The sequence below is a fragment of the Seriola aureovittata genome, chromosome 2 (genome assembly GCF_021018895.1).
Source record: "Seriola aureovittata isolate HTS-2021-v1 ecotype China chromosome 2, ASM2101889v1, whole genome shotgun sequence".
NCBI classification, from domain to species: domain Eukaryota; kingdom Metazoa; phylum Chordata; class Actinopteri; order Carangiformes; family Carangidae; genus Seriola; species Seriola aureovittata.
This window is the reverse complement of record NC_079365.1, coordinates 19,589,323-19,609,578: the sequence shown is the minus strand read 5'-3', so window position 1 is coordinate 19,609,578 and position 20,256 is coordinate 19,589,323. Positions and strand designations below refer to the sequence as shown.

The window sequence follows — 20,256 nt, the reverse complement described above, 5'->3', positions numbered from 1 at the left end:
TAACACAAATGTGCACAATTACGACAGAGGAACAAAGCATGTCACTTTTTAAGCAAACACTGAAACTTTTTCTAACCCAGCTATGGGTTTCTAAGTATTATTATAACACTTTCCTGCCTGCTCTCCAGGGACTCATGTGATGGAGGGGTCAGGGCGCATGGTGGTGACTGCTGTCGGTGTCAACTCCCAGACCGGAATCATCTTCACCCTGCTGGGGGCCGGCACAGAAGAAGAAGAGAAGAAGGAAAAGAAAGGTAAGATGGTTATATCTTTAATGTATCATTTTATAAATAAGTCCATTAAGAGTTTTCTGCAGTTGCTTCAGGAGTACTGAGGTAATTTGTTTTTTTTTGTCAGTGTTGCCCAGCAACGTACCCTTGAAAAAAGCTTTTTGTCATTTCATTACCTTATGTGCTGAAAATCTAACTATGTTCGCTCATTACATAACGTTAGTGTTTTTAACTGTCCTTATTATCAGAAGGGTAATAAAGAAACTCAAATGAACAAATGTCCTCCTGTTTAACTCACATGAATTGTATGAACTTTTTGTAGGAATTTGTAGTACAGTGCCTGACAATTAGCCTTTCTTCACAATCATCTTTGCTGAATGTGTATATATATTGTATGAAATGAGTGATGGTGGTACAGTTGTGAGCTGCAGTATCGAGGTTCTGTGGGTTCAGGTGCATTATTGTCCTTACTCTCTTATCGTTCCAAATTCGCCTCGAAGGAGGGGCAGAGGAAGACGGACACCAGAATACAGGTAGAGTATCACCTTTCTCTGACCCCTGGGAGTGGTACTTGATCCTTTTGATCTTTAACCCCTGATGATCCCCAATAAACCACCCTTACTCGTCACTCTTTTTCTGTAGCCGAGCACCTTTGCCCCCGTTAAATTCCTCACTTAAAAAGAGAAGCCTCATCACCACAACACTGCATCTTTTTAAGTGCTGACAGATGACACATTTCACAATGCATAATCCTCTACCCCTATAACGGGCACTGCGTCCACCAAACTAACTAGCTAGCATTCAACATCAGCCCTGTTTCACAGACGTGTTGAATGCCATGAATACAGAAAGGCTGTCACACTCATGTTATTGCTGTACAGCAGAACAATGACATGAGAATGATAGCCTTGCAGGTGTACAGCACATGTACCAGCAGTAGAGAGTAAAGGAGAAAGTATAAGCTTTTTTAAGATGCTATTTTTACGTCTTACATATGAACTCTTACATCAGTAGTGATTTGTTGCCACTGCTCCCTGTACCTCTTTGAAAAGCTCTGTAGTTTCAATGAGCAGGAACGCCGGTGGCTTGCACGGATAGCATACTGTATTTTTTGAAGCATTTTGCTTCAGTGCTGTCTCCGAATTGTCATATTATATATAAGATAAGAGTAAACATGTCATCCTTTGTGGATAACACTTTCTTCCTCTGATCTGAACACTGACAAATACTACATGTCTTCTTGTTATGACTTGTGTTGTAATTGTAGTGCCTCAACAATATGGTTGTGATTTGGCTGTAGCACTGTGGTAAGATGCATTATTTATCCCAGGTATGATCAGTCTGACAAGATTGATCAAACCAGGGAAAATAATCCAGTAATCGGGATTTTATCTAAATTGGTATTTCCAGAATTTCAATGATATAAATTTCTATTATTATCTTACAAAAAGTTGTACCTTACATCATGCACTCAATATATCATATATGGCTGGATTACCTTGAGGCAGGTGAGACTTTTCTAAAAGGTGAAATCTGCCAAATGTGGTATGATTCAGATGAATTTGTTGATAAAATACTGCTCACGATTGCAAACCTGTCAAGGAATTGCACCAAAATTACTGTTGGGCTATTTCATTAAGGAAGCTATTGCTTTTCAGTGAGATAATAAATGTAGTGTAGAATTGCAATAAAACTTTCAAACTACTATAAGTCAGTGTGTTTTTGTTAACAATAAACTATGGACAAAGAAAAACCAAAAGTAAACAGCGAATTTCCTTTTTGCATAAATTACAGTTTATGTGGCTGCTGTCAAAACATGTAAACTCAACCTTGCAAGATCCATTCCAGGTTTTGAAAACTGTATATAACTGTGTATAATGGGGCTAAGGCAAATATTTGGACATAAAAAAAATTAGCCCCATCACTTAACTGGTTGGAACATGTGTGTAATGCCTAGCTAATATTTGGGCCCTTTTACATTTTGTTTACTTTTACATTATAGAGTTTAATTTTAAATTATTTATGCAACACCTTTTAGCTTATTTGTTTCTGATTTCCTGCTCAAATTATGATTTTGTGATGCTAAAAGCTATTACATGAATAACATGGTTAAAATGAAATTCATACTGCAAAAAATGAATATGCAATCAAAACATAATATGACTGACGTAAAATACACTATACTCACCACTGATTACCATACAAACAGGATTTTATATATTATATATATATTTATATAGTACATACAGTATATATAAGACATACAGTATATTGAAACAAATATGTATCTTATTAAATCATCTGACAGTAGGTTTATCTTTATTGTGGCTCTGGTTTCACCTTTTGTTATAATATTTTCCACGTTATATTCAGATTTCATGTTTCATGTGTGTCCAGTGTTCGTTTATTGACATTTTCACTTTTCACTCTGGTAAATCACACTAGTTAGTTCATATAACAATTATTACATATACATATAAATGCATTCGTAATCCACAATGATCACATTTTAGCAAACACACAGTCTACATATGCTGAATCTCTTACTTGTGCTATAACCATGTTATTTCTGTTCATTGTCTTGTGTGTGCACGTGTGCGTGTGTTTTTGTGTGGGTGCGTGCATATGTTTGTTTTGTTCATTCATGTTCGGCCCTCATGGCTAGACTGCTCCCATCCCCCTATCCACCCTATCGCAACTATAGCCACGGATGGGGCTGCAGGCATTAATGCCCCTGGCAGTGCCAGCCTAATTAATGGTAGGTTGACAAAACATCTGATCTCTGACCTGTTTCTGTTGTGACTTTTGACTCCTTCTACCTTCTCCATTCTCCTACTGCTTCCTACCATGAGTGCTCACCCTCTGCTCTACCTCCTCTCTCAGTTGCGTTGGGCCTCTTTGTATCCATGCTGTCAATGCATGTCTTCCTTGTTTGTAATTAGGGTCTTGTTTCTTTTTCCTCTATTTATGCTATCGTTTGCTGTGTAATGCTTCTAATCGTGTGTGGGGAAAAATTGTAATGATTTTTTTTACTCCATCTTTAAATGCAAACTAAAATAATTCCCTAAAATCCTTTATTAGGTGAAAGTGATAAAAGTGGTGGTGTGACATTTTGGGAAATACTTATTCCCTTCCTTGCTGACAGTTAGCTCCCGGCCAAGAAATAGGCCAGCACTCAACTCCCACATGTTGTTTTTACAGTTTGGTTTTTGTGCAGATTAAACACGAACAAATGAAATATAACATGATAACTAGTGAGCTTTAGACGTGCTGGTAGGTGGATTTTGTTATCACTGGACAAGCTAGCGGTTTCCCCGTTTCCAGTCTTTGTGCTAAACTAAGCTAGCTTGCTGCTGGCTGTAGCCTTATACTGCATTGATATGAGAGTGGTATCAATCCTCTAATCTAACTGTTGACAAGAAAGAGAATGAGTGTATTTCCCAAGGTATAGAGCTGTTCCTTTAAATCGTGCTGTTGGGATAAGTGAATATAATAGAATTGTTATATCTAGGTGAATAGTGGTGGCAACATCCTACTGTAGGGCCATCTTCTTTAGTTGGGTGTCCTCTGAGATCACTTAGTGCAAATCCTCCATTTCTATGTTAGCTGCACGGGATGCAAAAAGATTAACTTCATTCACTGTTGCACTAGATTGTCTCTTATCTTCGTCTCCTTGGAGAGCAGCCCCAAAGTGTTTGTACTCAAGGCAGGAGGGGCGTGATTTGCACTGTAATGGTGACCTTGCGCTGTCCTGGGCTGGAACAGAGCGATTTGTCATCTTCAGCTTTATTGTGACTCCGGGGAACTGGCTAATGTGGACATGGAGGTGAAATGAGCCATTTATTCTCCACATACATGCAGAGGATTCTGCAAAAATCTGGTCTTCTGTCTCTACCTGAGTAATTTTCTTACTGGTATTTGAACATAAAGCACTGCAGATTCTGTGCAATTTATAGCCTGCTTACCACTGAGACAAACAATGCATATCTCTATAATTATAGACTGGGTAATAATGGGATCAACGCTGCAGTATATAATAAATGCTCTCTTAATTATAATGATGTATACTGCATTTGTACTTCTAAGAAGGCTCTTAGCTGCTCTATTAGCTACAAGCAAGATGATTCTGTAATTTATAACAATATTTTTTGATTTAAACGCACATTAAATTGTTCACTCCTTGTGTAAGCAGAATCCAACAGCATAATAAATGCACTGTCCCCAAACTTAGATTTCGATTTTCCTCCAGTTGTTCTTATGTAACTTCACCATGTGGGAGGCTTTCCCTTCAGGCTCTCTCTCTCTCTCTCTCTCTCTCTCTCTCTCTCTCTCTCTCTCTCTCTCTCTCTCTCTCTCTCTCTCTCTCTCTCTCTCTCTCTCTCTCTCTCTCTCTCTCTCTCTCTCTCTCTCTCTCTCTCTCTCTCTCTCTCCTCTCTCTCTCTCTCCATTGCTCACATCTTCAGTCTGCTTCTCACTGAGTGTATGATCTTGCATGTGCTTTCTTTCCTCTTATGCATGCAGTCTCTCGTTTGTGTGCACTGTACGTGTGCGTGTTGTGTGTGTGTGTTTATGGTGTACTCTTACTCTCACTGTCAGTGTCCAGTGTAAATGCTCTATCTATGTCTTGATATATCATTATATACCCTGACAATTTGACACGTATTTTTGATAATGTGTGTGGAATTACCTGTATGTCATTCAAAACAATATTTAAAAGCTGAAAAGTTTTTCAGAAAGTATGCAGTTTTTAAAAAAAAATGTTCTGCATCATATTATGTCACACTTGAAATACTTTGATGTCAAAATATTTATATTTCAGAAAGGCCCATTAAGCAACATGATTATTCGCTTATGCAATAAAATAAAGTGTATTAAAGCCTAATTTCCTCCCACTTCATTATGAGAAAATCTGCACACCACAGTATGTGTCTCTGTTTGGTGTTAGAATAACTCTCGGTTAAATTTTATTTTATTAACCCCTTGCCATTAGGTGTAGCTGCTAGTTACATTACATCACTTACATATCACAAGCCTTTCTATGTGACTGTCACAGAGAGGTTGTATTAAAAGTCATTTTCCTGTCTCCTTGTTTGTGATTTTTGGTTCTCACTGTGTGTGTTGTCTCTGTGGTGATAATTTGTTGACTTGTCTGCCTTGGTTATTTTTGTTGTTATTGTCTTGTATGTCTCCATCATAGGTAAAATGCAAGATGGCAATATGGAGAGCAACCAGATTAAAGGTAACCAAACCATGTCTTTCACTCTCTCCTCCCCTGCCTCATCTCTTCCTCCTCCTCCTTCTTCTCATCTTTTTCCTTCTATGGTGTGTGGTGTAAGCTCTGGGTCAAATGCAGATGGAAAATCCTCTGTTACTTTATTTATTTCAGCATCTATTGTTCTAAATACCACACGGTCTCTCAAATGATTGTGCAGTACTAATTCAGAAAGGATTACAAGGGACTTTGACAGTCCATTGTCAGTCTACCACTGACAATCCTAGATACTGTAAATCGTATAAGAAATTAGACCTTTTATTTGACCCAGGTTTTACCTGCAGTCATATTAGGTTAGAAAATCCTCCTCCTCACTCTGTCTGTCACTAATGTGTTGTCCCTGGTCTGTTGTTCTGTTGTTGTTCTTGTTGTGTTGTTGACTTGTCTTGTTCTCGATAAGAGAACAGCAACCTGTTCCTCAACTAGCGCCTCACACGGGCTACCCTTTTCCACCAAACAACACCCCAAACTGTCCTTTTAGTACTCTCCCCAAGTTATATCACACACCCTGGTTTTCCCCTCTCCACTGTTTTTGTTCCACTGAAATTTGCTTCAGGCAATATGACATAGATTTGTCTGAGATTAAAGGGATACTGTGTCATTTTTGATGCAACCAAAGTGATACCTTCAAATAACTTATTGTACCTCTGTAACTCAGAACCCCAAATTAATTAAATTATGAATAATATAAAACAGAAAAAGGAAGCATTTTTTTTTATATATTTCAGAAGATTTTATGTAGGTAAGCCCCTTGAAAGTCTAAGATTCAAATCATCAGTCAGAGACTCCTCAGTCAACCAAGATTCTTCAAGTTGAGCGTAGCTGCAGAGGGAGTGCTGGTCGCTTTCACACTGCTCTCCGGGTTAAAATCATTTCATTAAGTCAAGTCGTCCCTGCAACTGGTACAGACAGCTGTGGTCCCAGACCCAGGGTGAATCTGAGTGAAGCAGCTGCTCGGGGGAAAAGAGGCCTTTCCCGGTTAGTCTTAGAGATGCTGTTATCTTCTGCCTTTTGCTCAGAAATTGACTCATTTCATGTCAAAATACGATCTCTGACTTGCTGATGGACAGACTCTACAAGACCTCTGAAGGTGCCCTGTGGTATCTGGCACCTAGACATTAGCAGCAGATCCTTTATGTCTTGTAAGTTGTGAGGTGTCACTGCAGTTCAGACTTGTTCCAGCACCTCCCCCAACACCCTGTTTCAGAGTTGGCAGGTACTCATCACTGCTGACCAGGAGCACCTCATAAGCCTTGCTGTTTCATAGATGCTCCAACCCGATTCTACTCTTGTAAAAGTCGAGAACTGACTGTTTTGTTAAGTGTGTAATATATCCCAGAGCTTGACATGCGCCATTGTAACGAGATAATGAACGTTTTTCAATTCATCCGTGAGTGGTCATAATGTATTGGCTCGTTGGTGTATGTTTTACTCTTTTAAAAACATGGTGAGATGCAAAAATTAGACACAAGCTGAGAAAGTCAAAGTATCTTGAAAGCAAAGGGGGGGGGGGGGGGGGGCTTTCAGAAGATGCACCTTCGTCCTGTGTATTAATTTGAACTGTTTGATCTTGCTCTTCTGCTGCATACAGCTAGATACAGACAATACACTGTCTGTCCAGTGTCATGGAGGTGGAAAAACCAAAATGCACAACCAGAGAGTATGACAAATGTTCAACATTGAAAGGTTTTTTTGTAAGCATCAAACACATGCCTCATTGTGACTGGGAAACTGGGCTGAAATGATTCTTGGTAATGGGTTACATTAAAAGACGTGTGTGTGTGTGCGTGTGTGTGTGTGTGTGTGTGTGTGTGTGTGTGTGTGTGTGTGTGTGTGTGTGTGTGTGTGTGTGTGTGTGTGTGTGTGCGCGTGTGTGTGCGTGCGTGCGTGTGTGTGAGAGGACAGACATGCAGACAGACGAGGTAATTGAGGATTGGTTTTACGAGTTGAACAGTATTTTTTACAGAAGACCTTGTTTCGACAGCATAAATCAGAATCAATTGCTGTCTAAGTGAGACGAGTGATTACATATATGTAATGCACATGGGTCAATATATGTTTTAGAAAATTATCTTAAACAGTCATTTTGATTTTGACTAGTGGAAGAAATTTTACTAGAGGTCATTTCAAATGCATGTAACTGTGTCCAGGGTAATTGTGTTTTGTGTGCTCGAGCCTATTCCCTGATGAGATGCTTTGCCTCAGTAAAAAGTATGATCACATGGTTTTACTATTTGGGGATTTCCAAAGATTCGTTTCTTGTCATTATGATTATCAGAGAAGAGCTTTTAAACAATGTGAAGTTTGATTCTGTCGACAACCTTTCATTCAGTGTAGCATATGCCAGTATATAAGTTCAGATAGCTTAACCTGCAACTGAGATCTCTGCCTATCTTCCAGTTTTTTGCTGCAAAACAGATTTTAAAGCGAGCTATACATCAATACATCAGTTGCTAAAATGTATTTACGGCTTGTTTTTAGAACATGAACCCTTTAAACCTCTAAGGCGATTTGAAAACTGGTCTTCAAAAGGTTTTCAGGGTAAAAATAACAAGGCAAAACAAGTACAGGTCAATGTTTAGGTATTACGCTACACATTAAAACAGATCTCTAGAAGGCTTGGGTTTAAAAACTGATATATTGTTCATTTTGATTCATTGAATTTTTTTTATCGTTTTTGTTTTATATTGTGCTTTTTTAACTGATCAGTTTTTCTTTCTTTTCTGTGTGAGGCGCATTGAGTTTTTCCTGCTTGTGTAAAAAGTATAGAGGGTTTTCTTTTCCTCACTTTATGTAAATACCTAGCAAGTTTTTAAATAATCTGTGAACATGGCCTCTACCTTGGATGTAGTACCATTGAATTATTTATGACTTACTGTAAATATGTTTGTGATGAAAAGATAGGAAGACTGTAGTTTCCCTTACTACAGCAAATAACACGTACGGTATCAAGAACTATTAGTTTTCATAGTCTATACAGTAAGATGGTTCACAGCCCATTTGATCTTACCAAGAAGATGATGCAGGGACAAACATTGGCAATCCTTATTTTGCTATATGGTTTACACGTACCAGTTAGTCTCATGCTGTCATGGGACCTCATATGATCTTTTCTTGGTTTAGTCTAAACCTGAATTCTGGAGCTTCTACTGTAACACCTGGGTGTTAAAGTCTGGCTCCCTCTTCCTTCTCATTTCCTTGGTTTAATCCCCATTTCTAACACTGCTGCTTTCTGTTTTTATGTGGTATTTACAGTGAAGAAGCCGGATGGAGCAGCTGCCATGGAGATGCAGCCTCTAAAGAGCGCTGAAGGCGGAGAGGCCGACGAAAAAGAGAGGAAGAAGGTGTCCACTTCGAAGAAAGAGAAATCTGTGCTGCAAGGGAAGCTGACCAAACTGGCTGTCCAGATTGGCAAAGCAGGTACAGCAAATTGCTCACAGACAAGTCCGTCACTCACTTGGGCAGTTAAATCAGGGACAACAAGGTACTGAACCATCATCCTGTCCATCAAAAGTTGCACTAAGACAAGACTCACATCTTGGTCGCTTAAAGCAATCAGAGCAGTTAGGAAGAATGCTTGAGTGGCAGAATTACAGAACAGTAGACAAGTCTGTGCACTTTATTTTTCTAAATGACCTGTCCTCCGGTGACTTGTTGAATTTTTGTGGGAGCAACTGAGATGCATCTTGTTCAGGTTTGCAATTCAACCATCCATATTATAATCAATTGTTTGTAATTTAATTTAAAGAAATTTATGGCACCAAGAAGTGGATGTCTAACACTTGCAGTAGATCTCTACCAGCAAGCATTTTTAGTAACAGATGCCCACATGCCAGTGTGCCCACATTGTGGGTGTCCTCTCGGCAGCAACATAGTAGGATTACTGTTGAACAAATGTTAGCCATGAAATGCAAAGGTTTCTGGACCAGTCTGGAGAATTTAGAATTTTTAAAAGTAGAATCACCAAAATCCTCAAAATAATCCTTTATAGCTATTGAGGGAGATCAAAAAACCTTGAAGGTTTGACATTTTCAGAAGAAGTCCATGTTTTTACAGTGCACTGTTATATCAGACTGTTGGCCTGAGGGATGGAATGAGGACGGGATGTCAAAACAATGAAATACCATAGATGGATTAGCATACAAGCAGCACTGTAAGATCATATGGTGTTCCTGCGGGTCTGGCAGAAAATATTTGGACTTACTACACTTCCAGGACTGTTACCCTCTGGTATCTGTGTCTGTATTTATGTGCTGTACTTTACTGTGGCTAAGCAACACCTGGTCTGTATCTACCTGAACCAGGTGTGCCTCATTATCCATCAGAGAAGGAATAAAAACCCCAGATATACTTGTCAGTATGATAAATGAAAAGAATGCATACATGACTGAATCGCATTTGCTCAGTTAATCTAATTGCATTGGCCTTCATTTAAGCAGCAAGATGAGGTACAACAGAAATCTACCTGCCACCTTTGATGTAAAGGACTGGCTGTACAGCCTCTGTAGGAAATCTTTTTCTGTGACATATTACAAGTTGTCATTCGCACATTATAATTTTCCCCACAAGTACTAGCATGTAGTTACACCTACAAAGATGAATCATAGACATTCGACAATGGAAAAAAGAGTGATGAATATTTATGGTTATGGTTTGTCCAGTCTTTTCCTTTTTGGCAATGCCCAAAACCCACAAGTGAGTATGCTCTAGGTTATCAGTTTATAAGGTACTCCCAGCTAAAAGTAATGCACTCTAATTCAACAGCCTCGGAACAAATTCTCCCTTCATGAAGATTATGTTGAAACTGTTTTAGAAAGGTGTTTTCATTCCTTTCCTCAGCTGATACCTGTTCCATCTTTTTCAGGTTTGCTCATGTCAGCCATCACTGTCATCATCCTGGTCCTGTATTTTGCCATTGACACCTTTGTGATGCAGAAGCGCCCTTGGATGCCAGAGTGCACTCCCATCTACATTCAGTACTTTGTCAAGTTCTTCATCATCGGTGTGACTGTGTTGGTGGTGGCCGTGCCGGAGGGGCTGCCTCTGGCTGTCACCATTTCCCTGGCATATTCTGTCAAGGTGAGCAATGCCACATGCTGCACATACTGTACTGTTGTATCTCTACTTTAAAGGCTGTCCATTTATATTGTATGCATTAAGTAGTGTATTTATTTACCCACTGTGAGTTGATTCTCTGAGCTTTACTTCACTGCTGCAGAGAATATTCTGCCCCTCACACGGATTGAGAATTGTGATTTGCTTGCATATGTGAGGATTCTTTGTATTTAGTTCTTGCACTGTGTTAACATACTTACATGCCATTCACAGCCACAAACAGAAAAAAGATATTCTGATGAAGGCCACGTGTGGAAAGCATTTTGTTTCTTAGACTTTTGCTGCGAATTATATAAGCAGTTACACATATTATGTAAGCACAGACATCCCTCTTTTTATATTGGTAGCTATTCCAGCCACTGAAGTTCAAGCAGTTCAAGTGCGTGATAGGCTAATTCAGGCGCATTTCAGTTATTTTAAAGCATTTCAAATATGCATTGCAACGTGTCACAATCATCATGTTGTTTCCTACCAACAGAAAATGATGAAAGACAACAACTTGGTTCGTCACTTGGATGCATGTGAAACGATGGGCAATGCTACCGCTATCTGCTCTGACAAGACAGGCACGCTAACGACCAACCGCATGACGGCTGTGCAGTGTTACGTCGGGGATGTGCACTACAAAGAAATCCCGGATCCTGGAGCCCTGCCACCCAAATCACTGGAGTTACTGATCAATTCCATCTCCATCAACAGCGCCTATACCACCAAGATACTGGTAAGCCAACTGTAATGGGAGTCACTGTAAAAATCCCCTACACCCACAGTTTAAAAGCTTTTCCTCTCTCAGGGTTGGAGAAACATGCAAAGAAACTGACATAATATTATTGCATAAAATATATGGGGCAGCCTGTGTGAACCCTGCTCACAATATTTAAGATACTCTATTATGCTAAAGCCTATTTAGTTAAAACGTATATTTCAGACTTTGCCTTGAGAGCAGCTCTGATACAGTGAGACAGTTCTGCAGTGCTTTCTTCTTGGCAAAGCAGGCAGTCTGTGTCCTTGGCTGCTGCTTTGGATTCATCAGGCATTCACTCAACTTGTCACCTTGAGAACGGTTGTGTAATTTTGTCTTATCTGATATTCAGAGCGTAGCAGACTGTAATTGAATCCAATCTGTCTAAGTGCTGGAGATGGTCTGTTGTTTACAGTGAATGCAGCGAAGAGAAATTTACCCTGAGCCAATTAGACCTGCATGCAATAAGAAATAGATAGATTGATATGTATATAGACAGACAGACTGACACACAGACTGTTGTATATTGTAATCACAGACAGCAAACATATCCTGAAAACAAAGATTGCCAAGATAAGGATGGTTTCAGACGATTAGAGCAACATGCCTGAATAATCTTTTCCCTGGCATCACCATGCATACTCACCTGCACACACTCATCATTTGTGCCTGTCTGTGTGTCACTACCCTTGTAAACCACTGTTGTGTCTATTCATTGATGGCTGACCAACTGACAAATGCCCTTATGGAACTTGCATGGGGAATGAGCTGAGCAAGCGGGACATCTGCGATAGAACGATCCCACAGATTTCACTTCCTACCCCTCAAGGCACGATCACAGTCTTGGTGAAAACAGAGTGTTGGTCACTGGGTTTCTAACATGGAGAGCTACAGATTGTAGTTTTAACTCTGGTTAATTCAACACAGAGTAGATAACTTCGACAATGCAGTTACTTCTGGCTGGTGAGCGGTATAATTTTGTGTCTTCCATCTTTATGTCAGCTAGCACAGTGAGCTTTTATCTTTTTAATGTCAGTTGACAGTGACAGTTTAAATTGGATTCCTCAGCAGTGCACATGCTGTATTAATTTCCCTCTGTTCCTTTAACAGGGCCTTTAGCATGAACATGTCCTGTTTCTGTTTGAATAAAGGTTTTATTAAGACAACCAGGTTAAAAAAAGAAAACCGTTTCGATGTAATATTCTTCACGCTGTGATGAACTGTTGTTCACAGTGAACGTCAACGGCGATAAAGCTTCAGTCACTCAATATAGTCCTTTGGCTCTAGCAGAATTTAAAATTAGATAGGAACAGGAAAAATGGTGGTGTAGTCCTGCTAATTAGATCCTGTGCGTGCTGAACAGATATCGACTGGTTTAAGCTATATTGCTGAAGGCTCATGTTCCTTCCGATATAGAAATTGATGTAGTTTATATGTAAAGGAGTCGAAAATGTTGCATTTGCTAAAATAGTGAGAATATATGATTAAGTAAATGATTAATCATGGTGGTATATCTTCTTGTGCATAGAACCGTATATCCAAAATGAAAAACCTGACACTCTGGAAAACAAGCATCGCCTGCCTTTGCAAATGACAATGTTGTACAGTTCACATTATATTTAACAATTGCGTGTCTCTATGGGGAAGTGACAGCTGACTGACAGGACATGAAAGGAAAGAAAAATCAGCCAAAAATAATAAAAACTGCAGAAGGTGAGATAGGTGGTCAAGACTAAGACTGAGACCCAATTCAAGATAATAGTAAAAAGAATATTCAAGACCAAGGTTGAACTTCAATACTTCAACCCTGTGTACAGCATGTGACTTCAACAATTTAAAATAGTTTTATATTATTGAAAATTGATGAATGTTGTCTGTTCCCACTTTGTAGAAATTGTGAATCACTGTTGTTGTTGGGACTTTGAGGTTGCTCCCCCTCAGTTTCCCCTCACCACAGCATTTCTTTACCAAGACATGCTACATTAACAAGATGTTATCCCTTTTGAAAAACCTGGAGGAATTCTTTGCAGCATTACATCAGACTATTGTACCTCCATAGCTGCTTAGCTCAACGGAATTAAGCACCGGCACAGTGCAGCTTAGACTTGGTGGATTAAATGGCACTTTTAGTCTGATTTTTAATCTCTTCATTCATAAAAGAGGTTACCTCATGCACCAAAGTAGAACGTAAACTTCAAATGATATCAGCTTATAACTTTACTTTTTGTTACCCTCCACCTACAGGATGTATGTTAGCTTGCTAACCACTGAGCTACCCAGCTGACTGCATCGCTTTCGTATACTGTACATACATCCTCATATATATTCATCAGTTCATCCATGCATTGTGTAGAAATACACAAAGTACATACCGGTACTTGGATAAATATTGTATAGAACAAAAAAAAATAGTGCATAAATAGCGGATAGTACAATGCATGTTTCCATGGATATATTTATCCACTTAAGGCTCTAATAAAATTAAGTAAAGGAGCAAAGAGAAAGCATGATGAAGAAGGACAGATATAATAAAGGAATGAAATGAACTCAAAAAACAGGATGCAAAAGGGAAATATCTGAGGAATATTTAGTGCATCTCTTCCTCCCTCCACAAACCACCCCCACTCCCACGGCGCCACTCCTGCAGTATGCTGGCTGGTGTGTTCTTATATAAGAGGCCAATCCTGTGGGATGCCAGGATGGCTATGGAAGTCTTTGATGGCCACCACACAAAGGCACAAAGGCAAAGAGGCAGGCTTTGATACCCGTATCAGTCCCTCTACTGCCTCTCTGGCTTCATAATACAGCCACTGGTATAGCTCTGCTTCTTCTGTCAGCACATACAGTCTCTAAAGTGGAGAAGCTTCATCCTCGAGGGAGAAATTCATACACATTTACACAGTGAAACCCTGCACACATACAGTATATGAACACTCACACGTGTACTGTATATGCACATGCTCATAGATACTGTATCCATGCGCACACGTATCCATAGGATACATGCATACAAACAAGCACGCAAGCAGATCCTTAACACGTCTCTTGCAGTCAAACTATGCATACTACATAGCAATATGTGACGTCATTCAGTGATGTCATATCAAAGAAACATGCGTCACCCCCGGTGGCAAGAGCCGCATACCAAACAGCCTCCGCATAGAATTAGAATTAGAATTAGATGTGCTTTACTTTTTCTTTCAACATTCACTTCACATTCTCAGTTTTTTTAAAAAAAATGTATATGTGGCATTTATGTGTGTGTGCGTGCGTGTGTGTGTTCATGTGTGTGTTCAGGGAAAGTGAAGTACAGATGCATAAATATGAATGTCACTCACACACACACATCTGTCATATCAGGCACACTGACACTGTAGGAGGTATTCAGATCACAGGTGCATGTTCTCGCAGCACAGTGGTGTGTGTTTAGCATGGCTGTGTGAGTGTCCTGGGAGCTCAGTCTCATGTTGCTTCAACCACCTGCTCAGGTCATTATTCCGGTCAGGGACAAGAGTGGTAGATAACAAACACACCCATACACACACACACACACGTGCGCGCGTGCACACACACACACACACACACACACACACAGATAGCTTCAGTTGTGTAGTATACACGTTTATGGAAATGAATAGATGGTTACAATAAAAAATAGAATGAGTCAACAGGATGTGTTGGATGTTGAAATGTAGATAATAGAAAAACAAGATTCTGCTCATGTTAAATAGGGAAAAAAAATCATGTGTTAGTCTACAATGAGCAATTTATGGTTTGGTAATTAAAGTGAACAGCCTCATTTCTGTTCTGTAGCGAGCAGTGAGGTTGTGATATAATTGGCTTTGGCTCAAAGTGCTTTTGTCATCTGGACGTTGCGTGCTTGTTTGCACAACATGGAGGAGAGATGAGAGTATCTTGGATGTCTGTAGCTTGAAGCACCCAGTGTCCCAATGTTTGGAAAGGTTTTGGACACAGAGAAGAGAAAGAAATCCACAACAAACCTATGTCCAAATGACTTCTCTTCTCTTCTCTTCTCTTCTCTTCTCTTCTCTTCTCTTCTCTTCTCTTCTCTTCTCTTCTCTTCTCTTCTCTTCTCTTCTCTTCTCTTCTCTATGTTTAGCACTTGCTTACAGTCTTGACAGTGCGGATGAGATGGCAGTGAGAAGAGAAGTTGTCATCACATTAGAATGACAATGCTTTGATGTTTCAAAGGCGCAAAGCTTAATGGGGTCCCTGCATTTCTGTCACACATGACTCGGTAGATTTCATGCTTTGATTGACCGTGTTTTTGTTGGTTTGGGAGACCAGCGTCAATTAAACACATCAAGGATATATTTGGAGTGTGAGGTCAATGGTAATGAAACTGATCACATGCCAGATTATTTCACCAAACAATGGCATTAATACTCAATGTCACTGCCATTGCGTGGCAGTTGTATAGTAATTTTTTCTAGTGTTCAGCCAGTATCCATGGTTTAGCTTTGATTTTGACGCATTTGTTACAGCATCTTGACAAATACCCCAGAGCACATTTAGGTTTTGACTCACCAAAAATGAATAAGAATAATGTATGTGAAATGTTTTGCCAAAGTTGAATTAAAGCTACAGGACATGTAATCTGAAATCCATATGTTGGAATGGCAGGGAAGTGTCCATACGCAGATCTCAATGTAAATCAGGAAAGGACTGTAATTAATGTAAACAAACTTAAAACTAAAAAATAATACTAACCATGGCGTGTAGTGTAAGTTGTGGAAATTCCAAGGTCAAGGACTGTGTGTTTGAACCAGATGAGCTTTTAAGCACCTGATCTAAAACTTCCCCACATCACCTTCATCCCAGAATATAAGATAGTGGATAGTCAATCTGTGCAGGATGCTGCTGGACTATCAATACACCTACGAGCCACGAGCACCAAATCAATCAAAAACCATTCTCTCTGTGCTAAATAGCGGATATAAACCTGCCAGTCACACATCAAAGGCAGCACCCGGCTTAAAGCAATATTGAATATTTGAAGCTTTGCACGTCTGTGACAAAACAATTTGCAAAAAGCAGGAAAAAAGATCATAGAACTAAACTAAGAAAAACATCACGGAAGCAATTAATGTCAAAAGCACTTTTGCAATTTGTATACAAATATACAATTTGATAGACAGATACAAATTCTTGATTTAGACTTTTTTCTTTATTAAGTCTAACTGTATGTGTTGTCTTATAGTTTGTCTAATGTAGCAAATTGAAAGTGGGCGTAAACTATGTAGCGGAGAGGGAAGTAAAGCAAGGATTAGTGCAAAAAAAAATTATGACAGAAGATGGGAAAATTATACAAGAAGAGGAGAGAGGAACCACACTCGCGTGACAAGTGTCCTTATCATGGACTGGAAGACTGTATTACTGCCCTCCGGCACGCCTCCAGGCCTCAGCCCAGTTGGCTGGTACAGTCATGTGGAGAGCTAGAATATCATCCACTCCTACATGCAAAGAGGGAACGGGAGGGAAGGCGGTGGGGGCGGGGTGGCTTCTGAGAGACTGGGGAACCTGATAGTGAGGAAGAGGAGAAAGTGATCAGGAGTGAGGAAGATGGGGGAGAATGAGAGAGGGAAAGACAGGAGAAAAATGTAAGTGTGGTAAAAGAGTAGAGTGTGAAGAGAAAAAGGAAGAAAATGGAGACGCAGAGAAGAGTAAGGGAAGGAACAGGAGGGATGGATTAAGGAGAGCCCCAGGTGGTATAGGAAGTAAAGTTGCCAGCTCTCCCTCTGGCATATGTCCTTGCCTGCGGGAGCACCCAAGGACCAGGGAGAGGGCAGCTGGTCCTCAGCCACGTCCAGGCAAGGACGTGCCAACAGTGGCCGAGTCATGCCAACGCCGGGCATCCCATGCCAGCAACTGTCCTTGTGCGTAGAAACCCACGTCAGGCCAAACCTCTGCGGAATCTCGGACAATAAAAAGGCAGCGGTGATGCTGTCTGCTTTTTGTTTATTTTCTGTTGATTCATCACTCTTTTGCCCTGCCTTGTTTAGTTTTTGCAGTAGTCGGTGTCTGTGTTTCTCTGTGTTTCTCTACATTGTGGCAGGAGTTTCAGTTGTGTCTGTTTCTTATTCAAAATTTATCTCTTTAACAATTCAAATTGTGTACTATTATTTATATATATATATATATATACCCTTGTGTGTGTGTGTGTGTGTGTGTGTGTGTGTGTGTATATTCGAATAGATATGATATTTTGACTCAGTAGAAGATCAAGAATTTTACTTCAGCAATCTCCATTAACTGATTTGTTTGATTTTTCAATGATCAGTAATATGCGATTACATTAATAATATTTCACCTCCTGGCTACTGCCATTCTCCTGAACCAACCAGACACGCCAACTTCCCAAAGAAATATGTCTTACGGTTTATTTGGGCCAAAACAGTGTTTGCATTCTTATATCACAGGGAAAGACAGGATCACTTTGTAAAGCCTTAATTTCAAATAAGCAAATAAGAATTTAATCTTCCAAAGTTCAGATACGTTAAGTGCCAGCACACATAACTCAAAATCAAACAGAACAAACACACACTTCAAATTTTTTTTTCTAAACTTGATGAAGCAAGGGAAATTAAGTGGAATCACTGATACCAGTTGACCAAATAATGTTCTTCTTTTACTGAAATAAGACCCAAAATCTAAATATGTGACGACATGACTCTTTGATATGTTTTGTAAAGCAAACATAATTTCTTAACTAAGGTGTGTGTAGAAACTCTGACACATCCTGTATGGTTTTCAGGCGGTCATTTACATCTACTGGTTTAGCATGTTGTTGATCTGTTGCTGGGAGCCTTTTCTCCCAAACATTTAGCAGACAGTGCTGATGAGGCCATTTGTTCCATCCTCTCATTAGCCAATGACAGGCAGTGTCTTCCTGATGTAATCATTGGTCATTAGGAAAAGGCATTAATTCTGTTATTTACCACAAACTCGGTATAAAGTATTTATACTCTTCTGTGTGTCTGTGAGACACACAGCTGAACATTAACCAGATATGTCCAATTACTAGGTGGACATGGGCCAGTGCTCTGATTGGGTTTTAATGATTAATGAGATTTTTGATGACTTTCTCTCTAATCCTCTCAGCTGGAACCCCAGGATCATGGCAGCTGCAGCTAAACGGACATGTAAAATATGTCTGAGTCTGAATGAATCATTGTTCATTGTTTCTTAAGAAATTGTGGTTTCAAAATATTCAGCTGTTCAAGCAAACATTGATCGCTCACGAGACAGATTGCAATGTTCAGCCAAATTTCCACAGATTGCTTAGAATCCTTCCAAGGCATTCCGCTTCATTAGATGTAGGACTTACTGAAATCAAAGCTAACAGGAAAATGAAAAGTGAAACCTTGGCACTGTTGATCACAACCAAGATAGGTCAAGTCAAGTTTGAAATATTTAGCCCAAAATCACGAACCACAGATTTGCCTCAAAAGGCTTTATAGTCTGCGCAGCATACAGTACAACGCCCTCTATTCTTAGACCCTTGAAACTCCCCCTCCAAAAAACTTCACAACAGAGGAGGGATCCTTCTTCCAGGGCAGACAGACATAATAGATGTCGCATGTCGCACAGATTAGACACAAAAAAAACCCCAGTAAAATTACACTATGGGAAATAAATGTCAATATTAAACAAATAGATTGCATTCAGTGGTTATTTTCTTGTTGACCGCATTGAAATATATTTTAGCCTTTCTCCGTTACCTTAAAAAGGCACATTAACACAGTTTATTAGCATCCACTATCAAAACCTTGTTAGCAGGTGGACAAACCCAGTCATTAGGTGGAGAATGTTGTTGTACCAATTCCAACAAGCCATTAATGTGATTAACTACACTGCCGATACAGAATCTTTCTCAACACATTGGAGCAAGTGCCAAATGAAGAAAACAACAGTTATAAAGTAAAATTCAAAACATCAAAATGTCAAGATATCCGTTTAAATCTAATCTTGGTTGGAGGCTTGTTTAGAAGCAGAACAGCAAGCCTGCAGTCAATCTATTTCGGGGGCAAATAGCACAGACTGAAGGTGTCTGCTTAGCGGCAAGTCAGAAGCATTATGATCAGTGTGCTTTTGACATACCGTGTTGTTTTGTGTGTGTGCGTGTGTGTGCGCGTGTGTGTGCGTGCGTGTGCTCGTGTGTGTGTGTGTGTTAGTGAAAGAGAATGTACCTGAAAACAAGCTGTTCTTTAGCTGTGAGTGTAGGTGTCAAATGTACTGTAGGTACTATATAGCAAGACCCCAGGGAGAGACTAGCTGTCACCTCAGTGCCAGCTAATAAGGATCCCAATGAACCAAATTTAACAACCAGTTGTACAACCAAACAGCCCTGAGTTCGATTATACTGATCAACAATGACATACATCAACGCTCACTTGTTATTGTTCACAGAGTTTTACAACTAATTTATTGATTTATTTTGCCCAGAATTATGACTGTTTACAATTAAGTTGATGTGATTAGTCAATCAACAGAAAATTTATTATTTTGGTAATCGTTTCAGTCATTTTTCAAACAAAAAGGCCAAACATCCTCTGGTTCCAGCTCCTTAACTGTAAGGATTTGATACTTGTTGGTAAACTGAGTATCTTTAGGTTTTGGACAAGATGAAGAATTTGAGGCTGCTACCTCGAGCTCTGTGAAATTATACTCTGCATATTTTGTTACTTTCTGACATTTTCAGAGCAATCAATTAATCAGGAAAATAATTGGCAGATTAACCAATAATGACAATAATTATTAGTTGATTAGCATTTCTGAGGGGTAATGTTGAACGTCTTTTCTATCCCCACTCGTCTATTATCTGACTAAAATGACTATCAGCTTGAGAATGTGTGATTATGTGAAGAGGCATGTTA

The 20,256-nt window shown here is 39.6% G+C and overlaps 1 protein-coding gene across 11 annotated transcripts in view; it reads left to right on the top strand.

Moving 5' to 3' along the window:
* Positions 1 to 20,256, top strand: part of atp2b2 (ATPase plasma membrane Ca2+ transporting 2) — a 127,437-nt gene that overhangs the window by 85,651 nt on the left and 21,530 nt on the right. For 6 of the 11 annotated variants that reach the window (XM_056388544.1, XM_056388473.1, XM_056388476.1 and 3 more), the window contains 7 exons: positions 129 to 254; positions 731 to 763; positions 2,896 to 2,988; positions 5,428 to 5,469; positions 8,758 to 8,922; positions 10,367 to 10,581; positions 11,096 to 11,338. In XM_056388544.1, coding sequence (XP_056244519.1) covers positions 129 to 254; positions 731 to 763; positions 2,896 to 2,988; positions 5,428 to 5,469; positions 8,758 to 8,922; positions 10,367 to 10,581; positions 11,096 to 11,338 — 917 coding nt within the window. The remainder of the gene's footprint in view (positions 1 to 128; positions 255 to 730; positions 764 to 2,895; positions 2,989 to 5,427; positions 5,470 to 8,757; positions 8,923 to 10,366; positions 10,582 to 11,095; positions 11,339 to 20,256) is intronic. The other 5 variants (XM_056388519.1, XM_056388537.1, XM_056388492.1 and 2 more) reach the window with 4 other exon arrangements.